Source organism: Neolamprologus multifasciatus, chromosome 6 (genome assembly GCF_963576455.1).
Source record: "Neolamprologus multifasciatus chromosome 6, fNeoMul1.2, whole genome shotgun sequence".
NCBI classification, from domain to species: domain Eukaryota; kingdom Metazoa; phylum Chordata; class Actinopteri; order Cichliformes; family Cichlidae; genus Neolamprologus; species Neolamprologus multifasciatus.
The window spans coordinates 36,321,670-36,339,312 of NC_140444.1; the positions used below are offsets into that span (position 1 = coordinate 36,321,670).

The following is a 17,643-nucleotide window of genomic DNA, read 5'->3' on the forward strand; positions in this document are numbered from 1 at the left end:
CACACCACATTTAAGGAAAACAAGATATTTCCTTTCCCTTTTTAGTTCAGTAACTTCTGTTAATTTATCCTATTTATCTCAAAACCTTTTATTTGGCTTTAAAAGGATGTTATTTTCAACCTAGGTTACTGTTTTATTTATTTTAAGGTCTAAGTTCGAGTTTATACTTTAATCTATTTGAATTAACACTGTGTTATTTTAAATCAAGTTTAGTTCTTTAGGCCCAAGATTTAATTTAATCTTGGTCTAGTTCACCCTTAGATTTCAACCATTTCTTATGTTGTTTTAACCCAACAAAATTATTTACATTTCCGTTAACACCATTACAGTGTTAAAATATGAGGTTGACCAAAGTTAAATTACAAAGAACAAAAAAATGTAAAAAACTGAAAACAATTCAGCAAAAGGCTGAATAACCCCTTAAACAAACAAACAAACAAAAAGAAAAGTTGTCTCTGTGTCCTTTAACTATTAATCCCGGAATCACTCTGAATGGTTTTCCAGTGCTTTGAGAGTCCACTGTTCTTTTGCAGAGGTGTATGGATTATGGATTGTGTTGTAACTGCACATGATCTATGTTGTGTCCACTTGCTTGTGCTTCGACCAGCTAGGTCAGGTGTTGGGTTCGTTATTGAACAGGTACCACAATGGTTCTGGTGCGTACAGCAATCAGGGCAACTCTAACATTAAACCCCTTCTGCTGTTACTTTGGGTGTTAACGTTAAATCTCTGAGCTCTCTTGCTTTTATCACTCAAGAAATATTTCCAAGTCGCACTTTAGTGTGTCATGCTCAGAATTACTGTTATTCATGCCTTTATTTCATCATGTCTGAATTATTGTAATTCATTGTTCACTTGTCTTTAAAAAAAAACCAAAAACCTTGGGATGTCTGCAGGCTTCTGACTAAGTCTTCTGCTCACATCTCCCTGTTGCAAATGCAGTTGCTAGTTCAACTGATTCAACTGAAAGTACAGTACTGTGCAAAAGTCTCAGACTATCCTCATTTCTTTATATTTTGCTTCCAAGGAGCCAGACCTACTTCTAGGACTTCCTTCTTTCAAAATTTTCTTTGAACTCTGGCTGTTTTTCCACTTATTTTCAGACGAGTCCTTGTGCCTGAGCAGTTTCAGTGGAATGGTTTTATTTGTTAGGGCAATTTACGCTGACATATTAATCATTCGAGCATTTAAGAAAAAAAACTAACTTGTCAAGAGATTTATTCTAAAGACACTTCTTCAGCTAAGAATCTAAAGGTAGAAACACACAGACGCTGCAGTTTTTACTTGCAAGGGCGATCACAGAACGCTCACACCAGAGTGGGGGCCCTGTGATGTGCGCTTTGTTCCTGCACTTGCCTTTATTTATATACAAAAGTAATACAACAGTGAATACGTCTATTCATTAACAGAGGAATGTTAGTATGTAGGGAGTGAAGATAAAAGTGGTTCAGGTGTATGTGTGTGTGTGTGTGTTATTCTGAAGGACGTTGCCCCTCTTCTTGAAGATAAGAGCTTCCAGCTCCCCTCATCCTGGCAGGAGTGAAATGATAACAGCTTGCTCAGCTATTATCACTGTGAGAAAGAATTTATAAAGCAAGTCTTGATTCCAACAACAGTAATAAAAGGGTCATCATGTAGTATTCTATAATATGCAAACTTATATATCACAAAAAGATTATACTGACTACTAAGTACAATTTTATATTGACATAACTCAAGAGAGGAACCAGTTAACTTATCTTTAGGCACTTTGTTATTTGCAGCTTGTTCCAGAAAAAAATAATTTGTTCCCATTTATTTTGTTAAATCTATGAAAAATGACAAAAAAGCACTGTTTGACATACATAAATCAATATTTTTGCACCAGAAGGTGATTTCCAATGAGCTGTTAGTCAAAAAGCTGGTATAACTTAGTATAATCTACAGTTCTTAAAAAAATGAAGAAACTGAACAACAAGTGATTGGCAGACCTAAAGAAAAAACAACAACAACAACAAAATAAAAAACAACCTACAAACAGATTAACTGTATCTGAAAGCATTGCCCTTCAGAAATGAGAAAAAATATCCAGAAAAAACCCTGACACAGCCGGTCCATCTACCGTTTACCATTTTCAAGGAAAGCTGAAATATGTAAAGTTACACAAGAACTGCACTGAATATCAGTGGCCACAGGTCTTATGGAGAGATGAATCCAAATTTGAAGTTTTTGGTTCAAACAATTCTCAACTTCTTACTGAACAATATTATAGTTATATTATAGACACAATGTGTAGACTCTCATCTTTCATTTGAGGGTATCCACATTCAAATTGGATGAACGCTTTAGGAGTTTCAGCTACTTAACATATGCCACCCTCTTTTTAAAAGAACTACAAGTAATTGGACAATTGACTCAAACGCTATGTGCTATGCAGATGTGGGCAATTCCTTCATTATGTCATTATCAATCAAGCAGATAAATGGCCTGGAGCTGATTTGAGGCGTGGTGCTTGCATTTGGAATATTTTGCTGTGAACAGTAGTGTTGTGCAGATCAATATTGAAGTTTTTGGTTCAAATATCGATTCCTCCAGTAACAGGTATTAATGTGCTAGAATCAATTCTCATATTAAAATATCAATTTTTTAGAGTAAATTTGTAGTTTATCACTAACTAGAGATGGCACGATACCACTTTTTTATGTCCGATACCGATACCGATATCATAAATTTGGATATCTGCCGATACCGATATGAATCCGATATAGTGTGTTTTTTAATCAATAAAACTGTTTTTTTAATATCTTGCTGCTTTTTGTATAAGTTCATACTCAAGTTAAAAAACAACAACACTAAAGCTATTCTGTTATACCTGTATGTAAAAAAACAAAACAAAACACACTGCACCCAAAATATTTCATAGTTTAGCAACACTGATCAATCTAATAAACTTAAACCTACTCCATCCTCCCTACTCTGATATTTTAAAGAGTACTTAGCAGAAATATTAAGCAACCTAACTAATAGGGTTGCAAACTCCCAGCAAAAGAAAATAGGGAACCACCCTCTTCCTCATGATGCTTAATCAATGTAATCAACTTTAATTTGATGCAGGGTGAAAAAAAATCACAGAAAAAAATTATTTTTCAAGAATAATTAAATAGATTCAACATCTTTCTTCAACAGAATCGCAGAATTCACAGATGGTATTTTCCCAAAGGAAAAAGTACTACATACAGCTTACTAGGGTATATTAGACTTAACAGTTACTATATACAGTAATGGACTTCTATACATTTTACATCAGATTAAAACTTTGGGTGTAAGATTCAGATAATTATTAAATAATTAAAAGCAAGATATTTTAAATGAGAATAAGAAAGAAAAGTATGTCTTTGTGCCCCCTTTTCCCTGTTCATGCCCTATCGGCCCCCCTGGCTAAACTTTGCTAGATCCGCCCCTGCACAGTTACCAGCCGTCAGCTGTAGAAAAAGATCCTGGTCTAGAAAGTAATATTAAATAAATTCTAACAACAGCTTATCAAGCTTAATAGTGCTGCTGTTGTTCAGCCGCTGGTTTCCTCTTTCTGGTGCAAAGTGAGCCAAAAACAAAGAAGAGAGACGGACTCGCGACAGAAAAGCCGATCAGCTGATCATTAAGCAGTTTCACGATTGAAGTAGCAGCAGGAAGGTGAGGGAGAGAGAGAGAGGCAGTTGCTCTATATATCGGTTAAGCTTAACGTGGGAATGTTTTACAAACATTCAGAGATGAACTTACACACTTGCTTTACTTCTCTCTGAGATAACTTCCTCGGAGATGAAATGTTTGCTAGCAGGCTACAAATACACACAGCTGCTCTATCACGTGACCACACTGCTCCGACGTGCTACGGTTATGAGCCGAGTTACGCCTTGTCGCAAATTGTGTGAGGTGCTTTTTTGATATTTAATGGATCGGATTACATTTTTTATTTCTCTCCGATATCCGATCCAGTAATTTACGTCAGTATCGGACCGATACCGATACGTAATATCGGATCGGTCCATCTCTATCACTAACAGGAACATGGTGGAAAGAAACTATATTATTTGGATCATCTAACTTGGAAGATGATTATATGGAGGTATTCCAATAATTGTTTTCTTGTACTCACAACAGTCATATGCAAAATACGGCTGTATAAATGTGTCGCAACCCTTTGGCGTGCACACTCAACAATGGCCAAGCATAAATGGAGTCATGTGTGGATGTATTTTACCTCCACAAACAGCCAAGACATGGTTTGCGATACATGTGGCAAGACAGTGAGGTGTTGTGGCAACACCACTAACCTCATCAAACACCTCAGAGTAAATCATATCACAGACTATGACGAGCTTATGTTGAGGGGAACTGAAGATGTAAGTGTCACGGAAATGGCTTATGTATAAAGAAGTTTAATAATGGTTCCAGCAGTTAAAATGTTCTTGCTTGTACATTTCTGTGGTCAATATTGTAAAGGTGTGTTTATCTTGTCACAAGAACAAGTTTTGTTACACCGCTATTATCGCGAGGTTTGGGCGTGATAGTATAGGCTGTGAGCCCACGTTTAATAATCACGCTAAGGAGTTCAGCGAGCTATCTGCAAAGGCCTGGTTAGTCTACCAGCTGTATAAGGTATTTGCTATTTGCCATAACTGTATTGTAATATTGTGAAAATTTGTAATGTATGGTGTTCTAATTATTTTATGTTTTAATTTAGAATGAACAAGACTGTAAAGGTATTCTTCTAGGACCTCCGAAGTGGCAGGCGGCCACAAGGTAATTTTTTGTTGTTAAGCACGAGTGTTACTTTTGATAGACTGAAGCGCTTAAAGCCTTTGTGTTTTATGTTTGTAGTTTTCACGGCGTTCAATAAATGCAGCGATGCACCCATCTTGAAGAAGCCGTGCCTGTGTTGTCATTTCGGAGTTACAGAAGATGAGGAGAGGACAGGGAAGGTGCAGCTAGGGCGAGACAGACATCTTCATCTTGTAAGAGTCCTTTAGAGCTGCAGGAAAGCAAGTGTTCAAATAGCACACAACTTCAGGGTTGTTGTTTTTTTATTTCTATATAATTCTGCATTATTAAGCAATAAGAACAAGTAGTCTGATGTCCTGTAATCATTATGAAGCTATAATATAAAATACAATAAAACATTACATTTTTGTACAAAGTATCGGATCAATATTGTGGATGCCACCCTGAATTTTACTTAGTATTGGATCGGAAAGGAAATCAGTAGTATCGCACATCACTAGTGAATAGACAACGTGCAGTCAAAGCAGCTCTCCGTGTAGGTGGAACAAGCCATCCTCAAGCTCTGAAAATGGGAAAATCCCATCCAAGAAATTGCTACAATATTAGGAGTGGCAAAATGTACAGTTTGGTACATCCTGAGAAAGAAACAAAGGATTGGTGAACTCAGCAATGCAAAAAAGACCTGAATGTCAAAGAAAGACAACGGGGGTGGATGATCGGAGAATCATTTCCATGGTCATGAGAAAACCCCTTTACAACAACCAGATGGCTTTGTTTTTCAGTGAGCCGATGATCCCAAACACACCGCCAGAGCGATGTCTCAATACTGCTGGGTTACAGCACAGACTATAGATGTCTCTGTCACAGCTAGACGGTCCTCACCGGTCGCCTTGCCAATTTTTGTTGTGTTTGTGTGTACTTTGTGGTGTTCTCCTCTCCATCCTGTGCGTGTGTGTTTGTATGCGGGAACACGTACTTCCGGAAGCCGTGGCACGGAACGGCAGCTGACCCGGGGGGAGTATCCTGAGCTGGAATCGCCACACCTGTGCTTGATCACGTCGCCGGCTGCTACTAATCTGAAGCAGACCTATTTAACGGCGCGGTTGGGTCACAACCAACGCTGGAACGATGAGCTAAACCGGGTAGCGTAGTCGCGATTAGCATACCTAGTTTGTGAAGGAGAGAGAACGTTTAAATTACCGTGCGTGTGTTTTTCTCATCTGCCTCCAGGATCCAGGGATCGGAGGAGGAGCAGGCACAAGAAGTAGTTTTGGATAATCACTGCACTGTCACCGAGGGGAGAAGTCACCCTATCAATGCACTGCCCTTTTGGATTACAGACTCGAACTGTTGGCTTATTTTTTTTCACTGTGAATAAATTCACTGTCACTCTGCAAGAAGTCTCGCACCTGAGTCCTTTAACCCAATTCACCATGACAGTCTCACTATTTTACAGCTCTTTTTAAAGCATAATGTTTATTTCAAACGTATTATCTGCTTCACTATGGACAAAAGTAGATGTTTTATTTACTTCTTTGAAACTGCGCTGGTTATCCTTGCTATTCTGATGGCATCTCTGAAGTGAGTCACATAAGTGGTGAATTGTGAGTCAGTTCAATTCCCCAACCAATCACATACTTTAAAAATAGCCCCTATGACCACAGAATGTATCTTACAATTACACACACACACACAGAAAAAAAAAATTCTGCTTTATTTATTTACCCACCTCGTATTTAACTGATCTAGTTTGTCTTATTTCCATTATCCTCAGTATGTTATTATATGGAAACAAGGAAAGCTTTCCCCTCATGAAGAGGCAGGTTATTAATGAATTACAATGAGACTACTGTGGGCACTGATGCTTTGGCTGGTTCGTTCTCCCATTAGAAGTACGCAATAGTGTCATGTTGACTCTTGGGGTGCTGCAGTCTGGTCAGCTGGAGCGTTCCTCCATAAGCCGGGAGTTTCTTGTAAACACGAAGGTGAACATATTCGCCTCCTCCCACATGGACCTGCAAGGAAATACAAGGAAACTTAAAGGAGATGCTTAATGTGCACATAGAAGTAATCCTGATCATTTTATCACAGCTGTGGTAAAGTAAGCCACAGCTGTGAGCCAAACAACATGCCAAGATGTGAAAAGGAGAATCCACGTCTTCATCTATATAGAGTGCACGATGTTTCTAGTGTTCACAAACTAAGATGAAGGAGGGCATTACACAGCAGTTTTGTTTGCTATCAATTTTGACAGCCCTATTAAAGATTAATATCAGTTTGTACACGCTCCAGATAGCTTTTCTTCAAATTCTTTCATTCTCACTCACTTTTGCAACTTTGTACTTTTGTGTTACTCGCAGCAATAACTCCACCTCATTGTTAGTCCATTTAAAAAACTCGGTGCTTTTCCTCAACATTTTACTGCGAAGTTTTAAAGAGCTGTTAAGTAAATAAACCATCTTACAATGTGGAAAAGTGGCATCCACTTCTTTGGCTACATAGTGCATGATGGCTAGTGTTCACAAACAGAACATTTTTTGAGCTCTGTTATGGCTGTGACAGTTTTAACCATAACAGTTTAAGTTTTGTATGAACCTCCATATAAATTACCACATAAACGCTTGAATTACAAACATTACCTTAATAAAGTAGTTGGTCCCAGCTACGAGCTGCGTTTTGTAGCTCTCTGCAGTGAAAAGTGAAAAGTTTCTCCCGGTTTTCTGCTCTGCGAGAGGCTTCATCTGAAGAACAATAACAGCAACACCAACATGAAGCACAGGCCCCGTGTGTGCGAGTGTCAAATCTCACTTTTCTACTCACTGCATCACAGATCTTCTGAACTGCTTCATCAGCCTGCTTCTCCTCGGTCAACCCTCCGATCATTTTTACTCCGACAACATTTTGTTGGTAAAAAACAACCGAAAAGGTTATAAACACACTCCAATTCACAAGACTCCACATTTTGGACCAGCGCACGGAAAGAGATGCGTCTGTTTGTAGGCTAAAAAACCCCCCCACATAAACACATTTTGGACCGTACCATCATCTTAGGAAGAAGGGGGTTGTGGGCGGGGCGGTATTTGCAAAAATTATGAAAAAAAAGAGAAGCACACTTACATACGGAAATAATTACTTTTGTCAATTTTTTGTCTGTTTTTTACTGCATGTGTGGGTTAGTCTGAGCTGACGCTCGAGTCTGCCGGTGTTGTACCAAAGAATGATCGTCTGCCAAAAACTGATTTCCTGTATTTACTAGAAACTGATTACTGTACTGCTATAAATTGTTGCTCTATGCAAAACATATGTCAAACGTATCCCTCACGCATCAGTGTAACTTTGTGCTGAACATTGCCCTCACGAATAATATCAAGTCATCTTGAGCCACAAACAACATTTCTGTAACAAGGTAGAATCCGCAATCAGTTTTTGGCACTGACTTTTATATATCCTTTATTTATCTAGTTAAAAATAATCTCGCGTTGACATTAAAATTGTCTTTTTTAAGAGTAATCTGGCCAAGAGGACAGCAGAAACTGCAACAAATATAACAATAGTTCTGTAAACATAGTTTAAGTGGACACATACGGACCTGATTGGTTACCATGTAAATACAATAACACAGAGTTATACAGATACCTGAAAAACAGGCCATTTTTACATTTTATATATAACCCCTATGTAAACCAGGTCTCTCTTGAAAATGAGATTTTTAATCTCAATGTACGGTGGCCCTGAGAGGCCAAACGGACTGCAACTTCAGAAAACACTTGCAAAAAGAAAAATGCTGCAAAAAGAAAAACGCTGCAAAAAGAAAAATGCTGCAAAAGCACACACAACACAATGGAAATAGGAAAAAAGACGGAAATGTTTCTGGGGAGACAATAACCGGACGGACCAGTTGCACGAACCAAAACATGTATGTATGGCTGTATCCCAATTCAGGGACTGTTTCCCAATTCAGGGTCTGCAGCCTTAAGGTAAGCAGCCTTAACGGTCCTCAAGGGCCGCGTACTCAAAGATCGCTGCGGCCGGAAGTGCGAGGCTTGTAGGCTTGTGAGATGGGACGGTCTAGCCTCCATCGCGCTGCCCAGGTTGCCTAGCAACCACGATACTAACAGCTGGAAACGTTTCATACAGCTTTGTTTGACAGAAATGAAGAAGAACATATTTTGTACATTTGTTTCTACACGAGCTCTGTGTGATTTAATAAGTATCTGAGGCTGAGACCACAGGACTGTAAAACATGATTGTTGGGCTTCATTTCTGTACTGAACAGTTATTTAAGATTAGCTAGTAAATAACAATTAGTTAATGTTGTTCATGAGACTAAAGTCATCTCACTTTGGTAATGTAAATATAATATGGCCAATATTATATTAATCATTATTAGTTATTACAGCAGTGAACATGAACTCTGTGCCAAACACTGAGCTTCAGTAAAGATTCAAGTTGCATTTATTTATATTTCCTATCACCTTAAATCTTCACTTAAAGACAAGTATCTGTGAGTGTGTATATATATATATGTATTATATATAAGAGACAAATATTGTTCTTTTAATATGTTGGCATTACTAAATTTGGCTCAATGCTTACATATATGTGTAAAAAGCAAATGTACGAGCTGTGATAACTGTTTCTGATAAAATGAAGAGTAGACTGATATATTAAATATTCCTTTATTGGGCGAGAAAATCAGACCATGTCATAACTGCTTTAAGTCATACAGAATAGATATCAGAGCCTTAAACAGGCTGACTTCTGCTAAATGGGTCAAACTGGGCAGAAAGTCTACAAACACATAACATCCTTATAGAATATGATGTAACACTATAGATCAACTTACCTCAGAATATATAAAGCATATAAACAATTACAGCAATATGATGCAACAAACACAGCAGTGCTACTAATCCAAAATACTCAAAGCTTCATTGAACTGAAACAAACATTTATTTTTAGCTCCATTCTGCTGCTGATACATACTTTAGGTTTCTGAATATTAAACTTGTTTCTGCCTTTCATAGTGTGTAACTTGAAGGCCCTGAGTACTTTCTCCCACACTGAAAACACTGGGATGATCAAATTATTTGAACATTACCTAATAACACTGATTCAGGACAGACAATTAGTTATGTTAAACTTTTCTAGCAGTCCTTCACAAACAGGGAACAGTCTGTCTATTCTCTCCATCTGTCAGCTGCTGCTGGCTCTTCCTCCTCCTCTTCCTCACACACTGCTGAGTTTGTCCTGGTGGATCATCGGGGGTGCAAAGCCTCACAGATGATGTGCAGCAGTGGGTCCCTCAGTCTGTCCTCACTCTGGACACTTGCAGTCGTCACACATGGAAATCAAATGTGTGATAAGCTGCAGGATTCAAACACAAGTGTAACTTATAAACACATGTTCATACTTTTATTCCACAATCAGAGAGAAAGAAACAGAGAGAGAGTGCAGGACAGACACACAGGTGACAGTCTCAGGTGTACACACTGCTACAAACAGAAGTATTTAGTGTTATTACGAGTCTTAAACAAGAAGAGTTCCCAGCTGGTACAGTGGACACATGTGTGACTGCTGTGATTAAAGCATCTTTCTTTCAGCTTAATGAGTGTAGGAGCCATAATTAAATGTATTGAATTTTTTGATGATCACTGGGTTTTCATTTGTTTGGTTGCTATGGTGATGTGTAATGGGAGTCACAGGGGTGCTAGCGGTGACATTAAGAGGGCGTTGTCAGTCTGTCATTCACTGGTTTTGATTTTGACAGAGAGGAGGGCTGGGTAGCCGTAGTTTTTGTTGACCGCTGCACAACATGTTTCGTCTTGTTACATTAGAGCCTGTGACGTTGTAAGAGTCCAAATCTCGAGATGACATTACTCTGTAAACACTTTAATAAACAAGCAAACAATTCCACCTCTGGCATTATTGCGTAAAGTTGACAGCGCGTCAGGCAAATAGGCGGGCTCCATCCCCGGCCTCTAGCGACGAAGTCGCTACAATGAGTGAACCGTCAGCTCGTTCAAACACACGTTAAAGTCCGTTTGGCTCAACACCACCGAACAGAGGCAGCAATATAACTTAGCTAACATTAACAGTGCAGTGAATCCTGCTTGTGCCGTGATATTCAGGAATGCAAACCAAGGTTATTATCGTTAACGAAAACTAACGAAATAACAAAAACTAGAAATGAAAAAACATTTTCGTTAACGGAAATAAAAATAAAAACAAAAAAAGGAAAACTAACTAAAACTATAATGAGTGTTCACAAAACTAACTAAAATTACCTGAATTTATAGCAAAAATGTGTTTAGTTTTCATTGATGTGTGCGTGTCATACAAGAGACAAGAGTCAACTAAAATGGAGTTTAGTTTACAGATTTTTTTCTTGCTGTGTCTCATTATGCCAGCAGGTGGCAGTACGTTAGTCGAGTCGTCTGTGTTGCTGCTCCGTCCACGCACAGAATCATGTCAGAAAAAGTCGGGAGCCAGAGTCCAATTTGGGATAACTTTGAATATGAATGTGTTTTGGATAAAGCAAGTGTGTTGTAGTGGAAAGAGATAAATTATGAGGGACATTTCTAAAGGGAAAAAATCCCACAAACCTTAAAGTGCACTTGAAAAGCTCAAACAAGAAGGCTAACCTAGCTTACCTTGAGAAGGTAAGGGAGCACACTCAACCCTCATCCCCAGAAAACAGAAGCTAACCCCAGGCAAGGCAGCGTGATGCATCCCGAGACAACAGGACGGGGATATCTACACAACTGTGTGAGTCAATTGCCTTCAAAAAGTTTATCAATTCACTTGAACCAAAATTACGAACACCCGGTGCTGCAAGAGTTAATAGTCTCATTGGGGCCAAGATATACATTTTATAGTTGCCTGGTATCAATGGTTGTTCATCTGCCTTTATTTATTTATTTATTTAAAGAACCCATAGGTGGGAATGTGAGTTGTCTGTCTTTGCGTGTTAGCCCTGCGACAGACAGGCGACCTGTCCAGGGTGCAGTATGGTAGCTGGAATAGCAACATACCCAAGGATGAGCAGAATGACTGATATGATGAAACTGGGATTTTGTTACACTTAATTATTGCAAACACAACTAAAACTATAACTGAAACTAATCAAAACTAAACTGAAACTAAGGATTTTCAAAAAAATAAAAACTAAACTAGCAAACAATTGGTAAAAACTAATTAAAACTGATATAAAATTGAAAATCTGAAGTCAAAACTAAATAAAAATAAAAACTAATGAAAATTGCAAAACTATTAAAACCCTGCTGCAAACCGAGCAGCATCACTGACTTTCAGCCTGTTGTGTTTGTGGATATATGACTGACTTTAATTATCCACAAAATCATCACATTCTCTGTAAGATTAAGGTCGACTATCGAACGGCGTATAAAGTAAAGACTTTAAAACAAAGTAAACTCTGAAAGTACAAACATCGCTAATGTCACATAACTTTGCCAGCATGTGGCCAACAGTAATGTTTTAATGTTCCTCATTATTAAACATTTGCACATAAATAAGTGACATAATATTCAGAACTTACTTTTGAAAATTTACTCTTTGGCCGCTCCGCTGCCACTTTGTTGAAGTGTCTCCCAGTCCCAGTGCACTTGTTAGCATGTTTTGGTTCGTGCAACTGGTCCGTCCGGTTATTGTCTCCCCAGAAACATTTCCGTTGTCTTTTTTCCTATTTCCATTGTGTTGTGTGTGCTTTTGCAGCATTTTTCTTTTTGCAGCATTTTCTTTTTGCAGCATTTTTCTTTTTGCAAGTGTTTTTCTTTTTGCAGCATTTTTCTTTTTGCAAGTGTTTTTCTTTTTGCAGCATTTTTCTTTTTGCAAGTGTTTTTTCTTTTTGCAGCATTTTTCTTTTTGCAGCATTTTTCTTTTTGCAGCGTTTCTCTTTTTGCAGCGTTTTTCTTTTTGCAAGTGTTTTTCTTTTGCAGCATTTTTCTTTTTGGAAGTGTTTTTCTTTTTGCAGCATTTTTCTTTTTGCAAGTGTTTTCTTTTTGCAGCATTTTTCTTTTTGCAAGTGTTTTTCTTTTGCAGCATTTTTCTTTTTGCAAGTGTTTTCTGAAGTTGCAGTCTGTTTGGCCTCTCAGGGCCACCGTAGTTTTCCTTATAAGACGCTGTTTTTACCGTTTCTTCCCGCAGTAAATATAAACAACGATAGAATTCAGGAAGAAAACCAAAAATTGCAGATATTTTTATCATAACTCTGGTTTTACGTGACCTATCAACACAATTTAAAAACTGGTATAAAGTCCACACTTTTTCTGTCAATTGTTCCGTCTGTCCTCCTCACATCTCCAGTGGTTGTACACGTTGTCATTAACGTCAGCCATGCCGCTTTGCTCGCTAAAACACCGGTGTCGGCACATAAGGACGCTGTCATAGCCTGTCAACGACGTTGATTAGCTGCGTATATACGAGTGTGAATCGCATTATTGGCTGGACTATGGGATAAGGTGGCATCGTTCTAATCCCATACGGGAGCAGCCAGTCACTTACTGACTAACACTGCAAAACAGAATTGTTATCGTTTTAATTTTATTTTCAATTCAGGTTAGATTTTTTTTTGTACGCAACGCAGATTTTCTGTGTGCAGAGACCGTGCCAGCAGTGCGCAATTGCACATGCGCGCAGCTTAGAGGGAACATTGGTCAAAACCCATATGGTGCTTTTTCTTACTTTCTTACTTTACCTTTAGATTTACCTTACTTTACCTTAAGATTACTTTGCGAATTCCTTTTATTAAAAATGTTTTTCGTGCCCTTAATAGAGGAACGCCTTGGATTAAGGGAAATGAAACACAATGAGCTAAATTAAAAGGTTGGGCTAGATCGAATATACCCTATTATAAAATTCTTTTTGGTGTCATTACTGAGTAATGGAATGATCTAAATATTAACTGGACACAAACATGCACTAAACAAGTATATAATGTGATTAATAAAAGATTAATGAGGAAAAAATAAAATATAAAGATGCAGCATAGAATATCCTATGATAGTTGAAAATATCTATGATAAACTAATATCAGAAAATATGAGAGACACAGTTGGGTTGATCTCCGTCAGGCGTCTTTTGGTTAAAGCAGTAGTTCAGTGGAGCTGCTATGTCACCAATAAGGAATGCCCAATGTCACACTGTGTCGAAGATGAAACCAGGGAACACCTCCTGTTATCCTGCTATAGAATGGTAGAGATTAAACAGCAAATGGTTAGAGTGGGCTTTGATATTGACAATAATATAAAAGCTATAATATATGGACTGTTTAAGGAAAAAATGTATGATAATAAAAGAAGCCTTTTTTGCCTAATCATGTGCATTATCAACACCCACATTTGGAAAACAAGAACGAAGATGGTCATCGAACAAAAGACGATCGATTGTGTGGCGGTTTGTAACCGGTTCTTGCAGATTTGAGGAGGAGGAAAACTCTTGAACAGAAGAATAATAGCCCTTTAGTTTGGGATCTTTGAAAGATATGATTAATTTTAAAAGTTGGTGTTATTAATTGATATTTACTTCTGTGTACTTTGTTGTAAATTACCACGTTTGTCTGCATGTATTTTGATGGAAAGTACTGTGTTGTTTTTGATATGATTTGTCATGAGTTTTGAAAATTAAGGCTAAAAAAAAAAACAATGAAGCAACTCCTAGTTTATCCTTGCCCTCTGCTGGTATTGCTCCACTAACAGAGCCTATAATGCCCCCCTATGCCCCTACACCGTATGCCTTGAAGTTTGGTAATTTGTGGGTAAGATTGAAATATGTTGGAGACAGAGATCCCCCTACACGCAAGTATGTCGCTGAGGAATTGTTAATCCAGTCTTTCTGGCTCAATCCTCATGATATCTACTCCTTCATCTCCCAGCCAAAGAGAAGAGATTTTGAATTGTGCTTCTGTCAGGAAGCTCCACTTCGCTAAGGTGGAACATGCACCCACAATGTCTGACAGGAAGTTTTGATTTTGTAATGCTTTTGTTTTGAAGTTCATATACCACTCTCTCTCTCTCTTTTGACGTCAACTTCCTGAAGGCCTAAATCATGGAGTGCACACATGATTACAGCCTAATGATGTTCACCTGAAAGGAGTTCTCCAATTATCCACCAATAGTGGGTTAAACCAACAGATGAGAGCTGAGGGTGGGAGTGGGCTGAAGTTAGTTAGTTTGTATATTATTTAGCTGGGGTGTGTTTGTAATCAGATATATGTGAGGTGTGTTAGAATAACTGCAGTATTTCACTGTATATGTTTTTTGTAGCTGGACTTATTATTGTAGGGTCTACCTTACAATTAGGGATGGGTATTGATAAGATTTTCACGATTCCGATTCCATTTTCGATTCTGTTTAACGATTCGATTCTTTATCGATTCTCTTATCGATTATTTTTTTTTTAAAAAAAGGAGAACACTAAGGTCAATTAGCTTAGATCTTTGTTTTATATCTTCTCTTTGAACAAGATAGAAATTTAGGAGTAACATGGCCTTACAAACCCAACAGTGAGATCTTAACAGATCCAACCTACGGCTCTTCAATGGGGTGTCACAGGGTCCCCAGGAAAAAAAATTGTGAATGTAAAATAATAAAATAAATATTCTTCTGTAGCAATTACACAAGAATATCCAATAATGTCCCTGCCTACAATTAAACACATTCACTTACCGAAAATCGGGGGCATCTGCTGTGGCAAATGGGTGCAAGCCTTTTACCACAAACTTATTCACTGCTCGGTGACATTCGTCTATCCTGGCCTGAAAGGAGACGCTACCGGTAGACTGTAGCAAGAACTGCCAGCATCTGAGCCAGACTGTCTGTCTCTCTCATCATGGTCACCTAAACGCACAGTAATGGCAGGTTTTGTAATAAGGCAGATCGCACTAACATAATCTGCACTGTTAGTTGATTATTTACCTGCCGCATTAACAGGAGAGGACGTGCAAACGTTACCGCTGCTGCTGGGTTGAGATTCACGAGTCCGGAGCGGAATTAAAAACACGACATTCATTTAAGGTCATCGTGTGTTTTGTGAGCAAATGCTTTTGCATATTCGTAGTGTTTCCTCCCTTAAATGAAATATCTACTTTTCAAGTATTGCAAGTTGCCCTGTTGTCATCCGTTCTCGTAAAGTATAACCAAACTTTTTAGCGTTTGAGCCGCCGTGTTTCCTGCCAGGTAAATGACGCTCCGCAACGTGGTGACGTCATTCGGGGCGACTGGAATCGATAAGGGAATCGTTTGCAAAAATGGCAAACGATTCCAAGGAATTGAAACAGTGGGAACCGGTTCTCAACAAGAACCGGTTTTCGATACCCATCCCTACTTACAATATAAAGCGCTTTGAGGTGACTGTTGTTGTAATTTGGCACTATATAAATAAAATTGAATTGAAGTGAATTGAATTGACTGTGTCGAAGGGGAAGTCTTTTAAATTTTGGGGGGTTCATTTTTAGATGTGTCGCTGGTGAGCATGTTAAACTTCTGTATGTGGAAAAAAGAATGTTTTCCCATCTGGTCCCCTTCACATTACCTTGCGACCGCGTACATTTTGGTGTCAGAAGTGGGATGTGGTGTTTCGTGAGTGGAAGTAGACAATATTAATAGCTGCAACATGGGTCCAAAATCGCAGTGCAGTGCAGCGCAAAATTAACAGATAATCTCTGTTGCCAAAATCATAGCGACTGTAACTGACAGTAAATTACTTTGATGTTAGTCACTGTATTTGTTAGAAGCATTTTTGTAATTTTCCTTTCTGAGAAAAAAGTCGGAATTCTGAGAAAAAAGTCAGAATTCTGAGAAAAAAAAGTCAGAATTCTGATTTTTTTTCTCAGAATCCAGTGGCCCTAATCCTCTTCCGTAGAAGTGACATCCAATTTAGTAACCTACCTTTTAAATGAAGTGCAGCTGCGGCAAACTCTATGGCAGGCAATAAGCTGCGTTTATTGTGTCTCTGTTAATTTGAGTTTCTATGAAGGTCCATAAAGGCTGAAACAAAGAACTTGTCCACGTGGTGGCTGACGTGAGTAAACGTAACTCCTGAGATAATTAACTAAAAAAAATAGGTCTATATTTGTACAGTCAATAGGGGACTAGAACATTGTTTTGCTCATAACAAATAACTTGGATATGGATGAATCCGTAGGAGTTTTTGGAAAGGGAAACAGGACACAATGTTATACAGTGGATTGAGGAAAAATGAGAGGTGTTCATTTGCAAACAGAGTTAAGTTACTTGCAAAACAAATAAGCTTAAAACAAGACAAAAGAAGAAAAAAGTTAATGTTTGGTTCCAAATCTGTTGTTTTCTACAAATTACACTGCTCACAAAAATAAGACATCCCAGATCTGAATGAATGAAAATTTCTTATTAAACAATTTGTTCTTTAGATATTTGAATGTGCTGACAACAAAAATTACACATAAATTATCAATGGAAATCAAATTTAGCAACCCATGGAGCTCTGGATTTGGAGTCACACTCAAAAGCAAAGTGGAAAAAACACACTACAGGCTGATCCAACTTTGATGTAATGTTTTTTTTAAACAGGTCAAAATGAGGCTCAGTAGTGTGTTTGGCCTCCACGTGCCTGTATGACCTCCCTACAACACCTGGGCATGCTCCTGATGAGACTGCAGATGGTCTGAGGCAGGGGTCTCAAACTCCAGGCCTTGAGGGCCGGTGTCCTGCGGGTTTTAGATATCACACTGGGTCAACACTGGGTTAATCAAATGATTAGTTCATTACCAGGCCTCTGGAGAACTTCAAGACATGTTCAGGAGGTAATTTAGCCATTTAAATCAGTTGTGTTGGATCAAGGACACATCTAAAAGCTGCAGGACACCAGCCCTCGAGGCTTAGAGTTCGA

General features: G+C 38.3%; 1 protein-coding gene and 1 long non-coding RNA gene across 2 annotated transcripts; both read right to left on the reverse strand.

The window, feature by feature from the left end:
• Positions 1 to 5,854: 5,854 nt before the first annotated feature.
• Positions 5,855 to 7,796, reverse strand: LOC146517569 (cystatin-B-like). Its single transcript, XM_085163632.1, has 3 exons — positions 7,579 to 7,796; positions 7,398 to 7,499; positions 5,855 to 6,773 (listed from the first exon to the last, which is right to left on the reverse strand). The coding sequence occupies exons 1-3, from the start codon at positions 7,717 to 7,719 to the stop codon at positions 6,645 to 6,647; spliced, it is 372 nt and encodes a 123-aa protein (XP_085019758.1). The 5' UTR covers positions 7,720 to 7,796; the 3' UTR covers positions 5,855 to 6,644.
• Positions 7,797 to 15,114: 7,318 nt separating this feature from the next.
• On the reverse strand, positions 15,115 to 16,107 carry LOC146517570 (uncharacterized). Its single transcript, XR_014874508.1, has 2 exons — positions 15,693 to 16,107; positions 15,115 to 15,614 (listed from the first exon to the last, which is right to left on the reverse strand). It is a non-coding gene; the product is annotated as an uncharacterized LOC146517570 (long non-coding RNA).
• Between the last annotated feature and the right edge of the window lie 1,536 nt (positions 16,108 to 17,643).

Coding starts and splice junctions, on each gene's coding strand:
- LOC146517569 (XM_085163632.1), bottom strand. CDS start 7,719: ATGTGGAGTCTTGTGAATTGGAGTGTGTTTATAACCTTTTCGGTTGTT. Junction 7,500..7,578: donor TTCAGAAGATCTGTGATGCA/GTGAGTAGAAAA, acceptor ATTGTTCTTCAG/ATGAAGCCTCTCGCAGAGCA. Junction 6,774..7,397: donor GGACCAACTACTTTATTAAG/GTAATGTTTGTA, acceptor ATTTCCTTGCAG/GTCCATGTGGGAGGAGGCGA.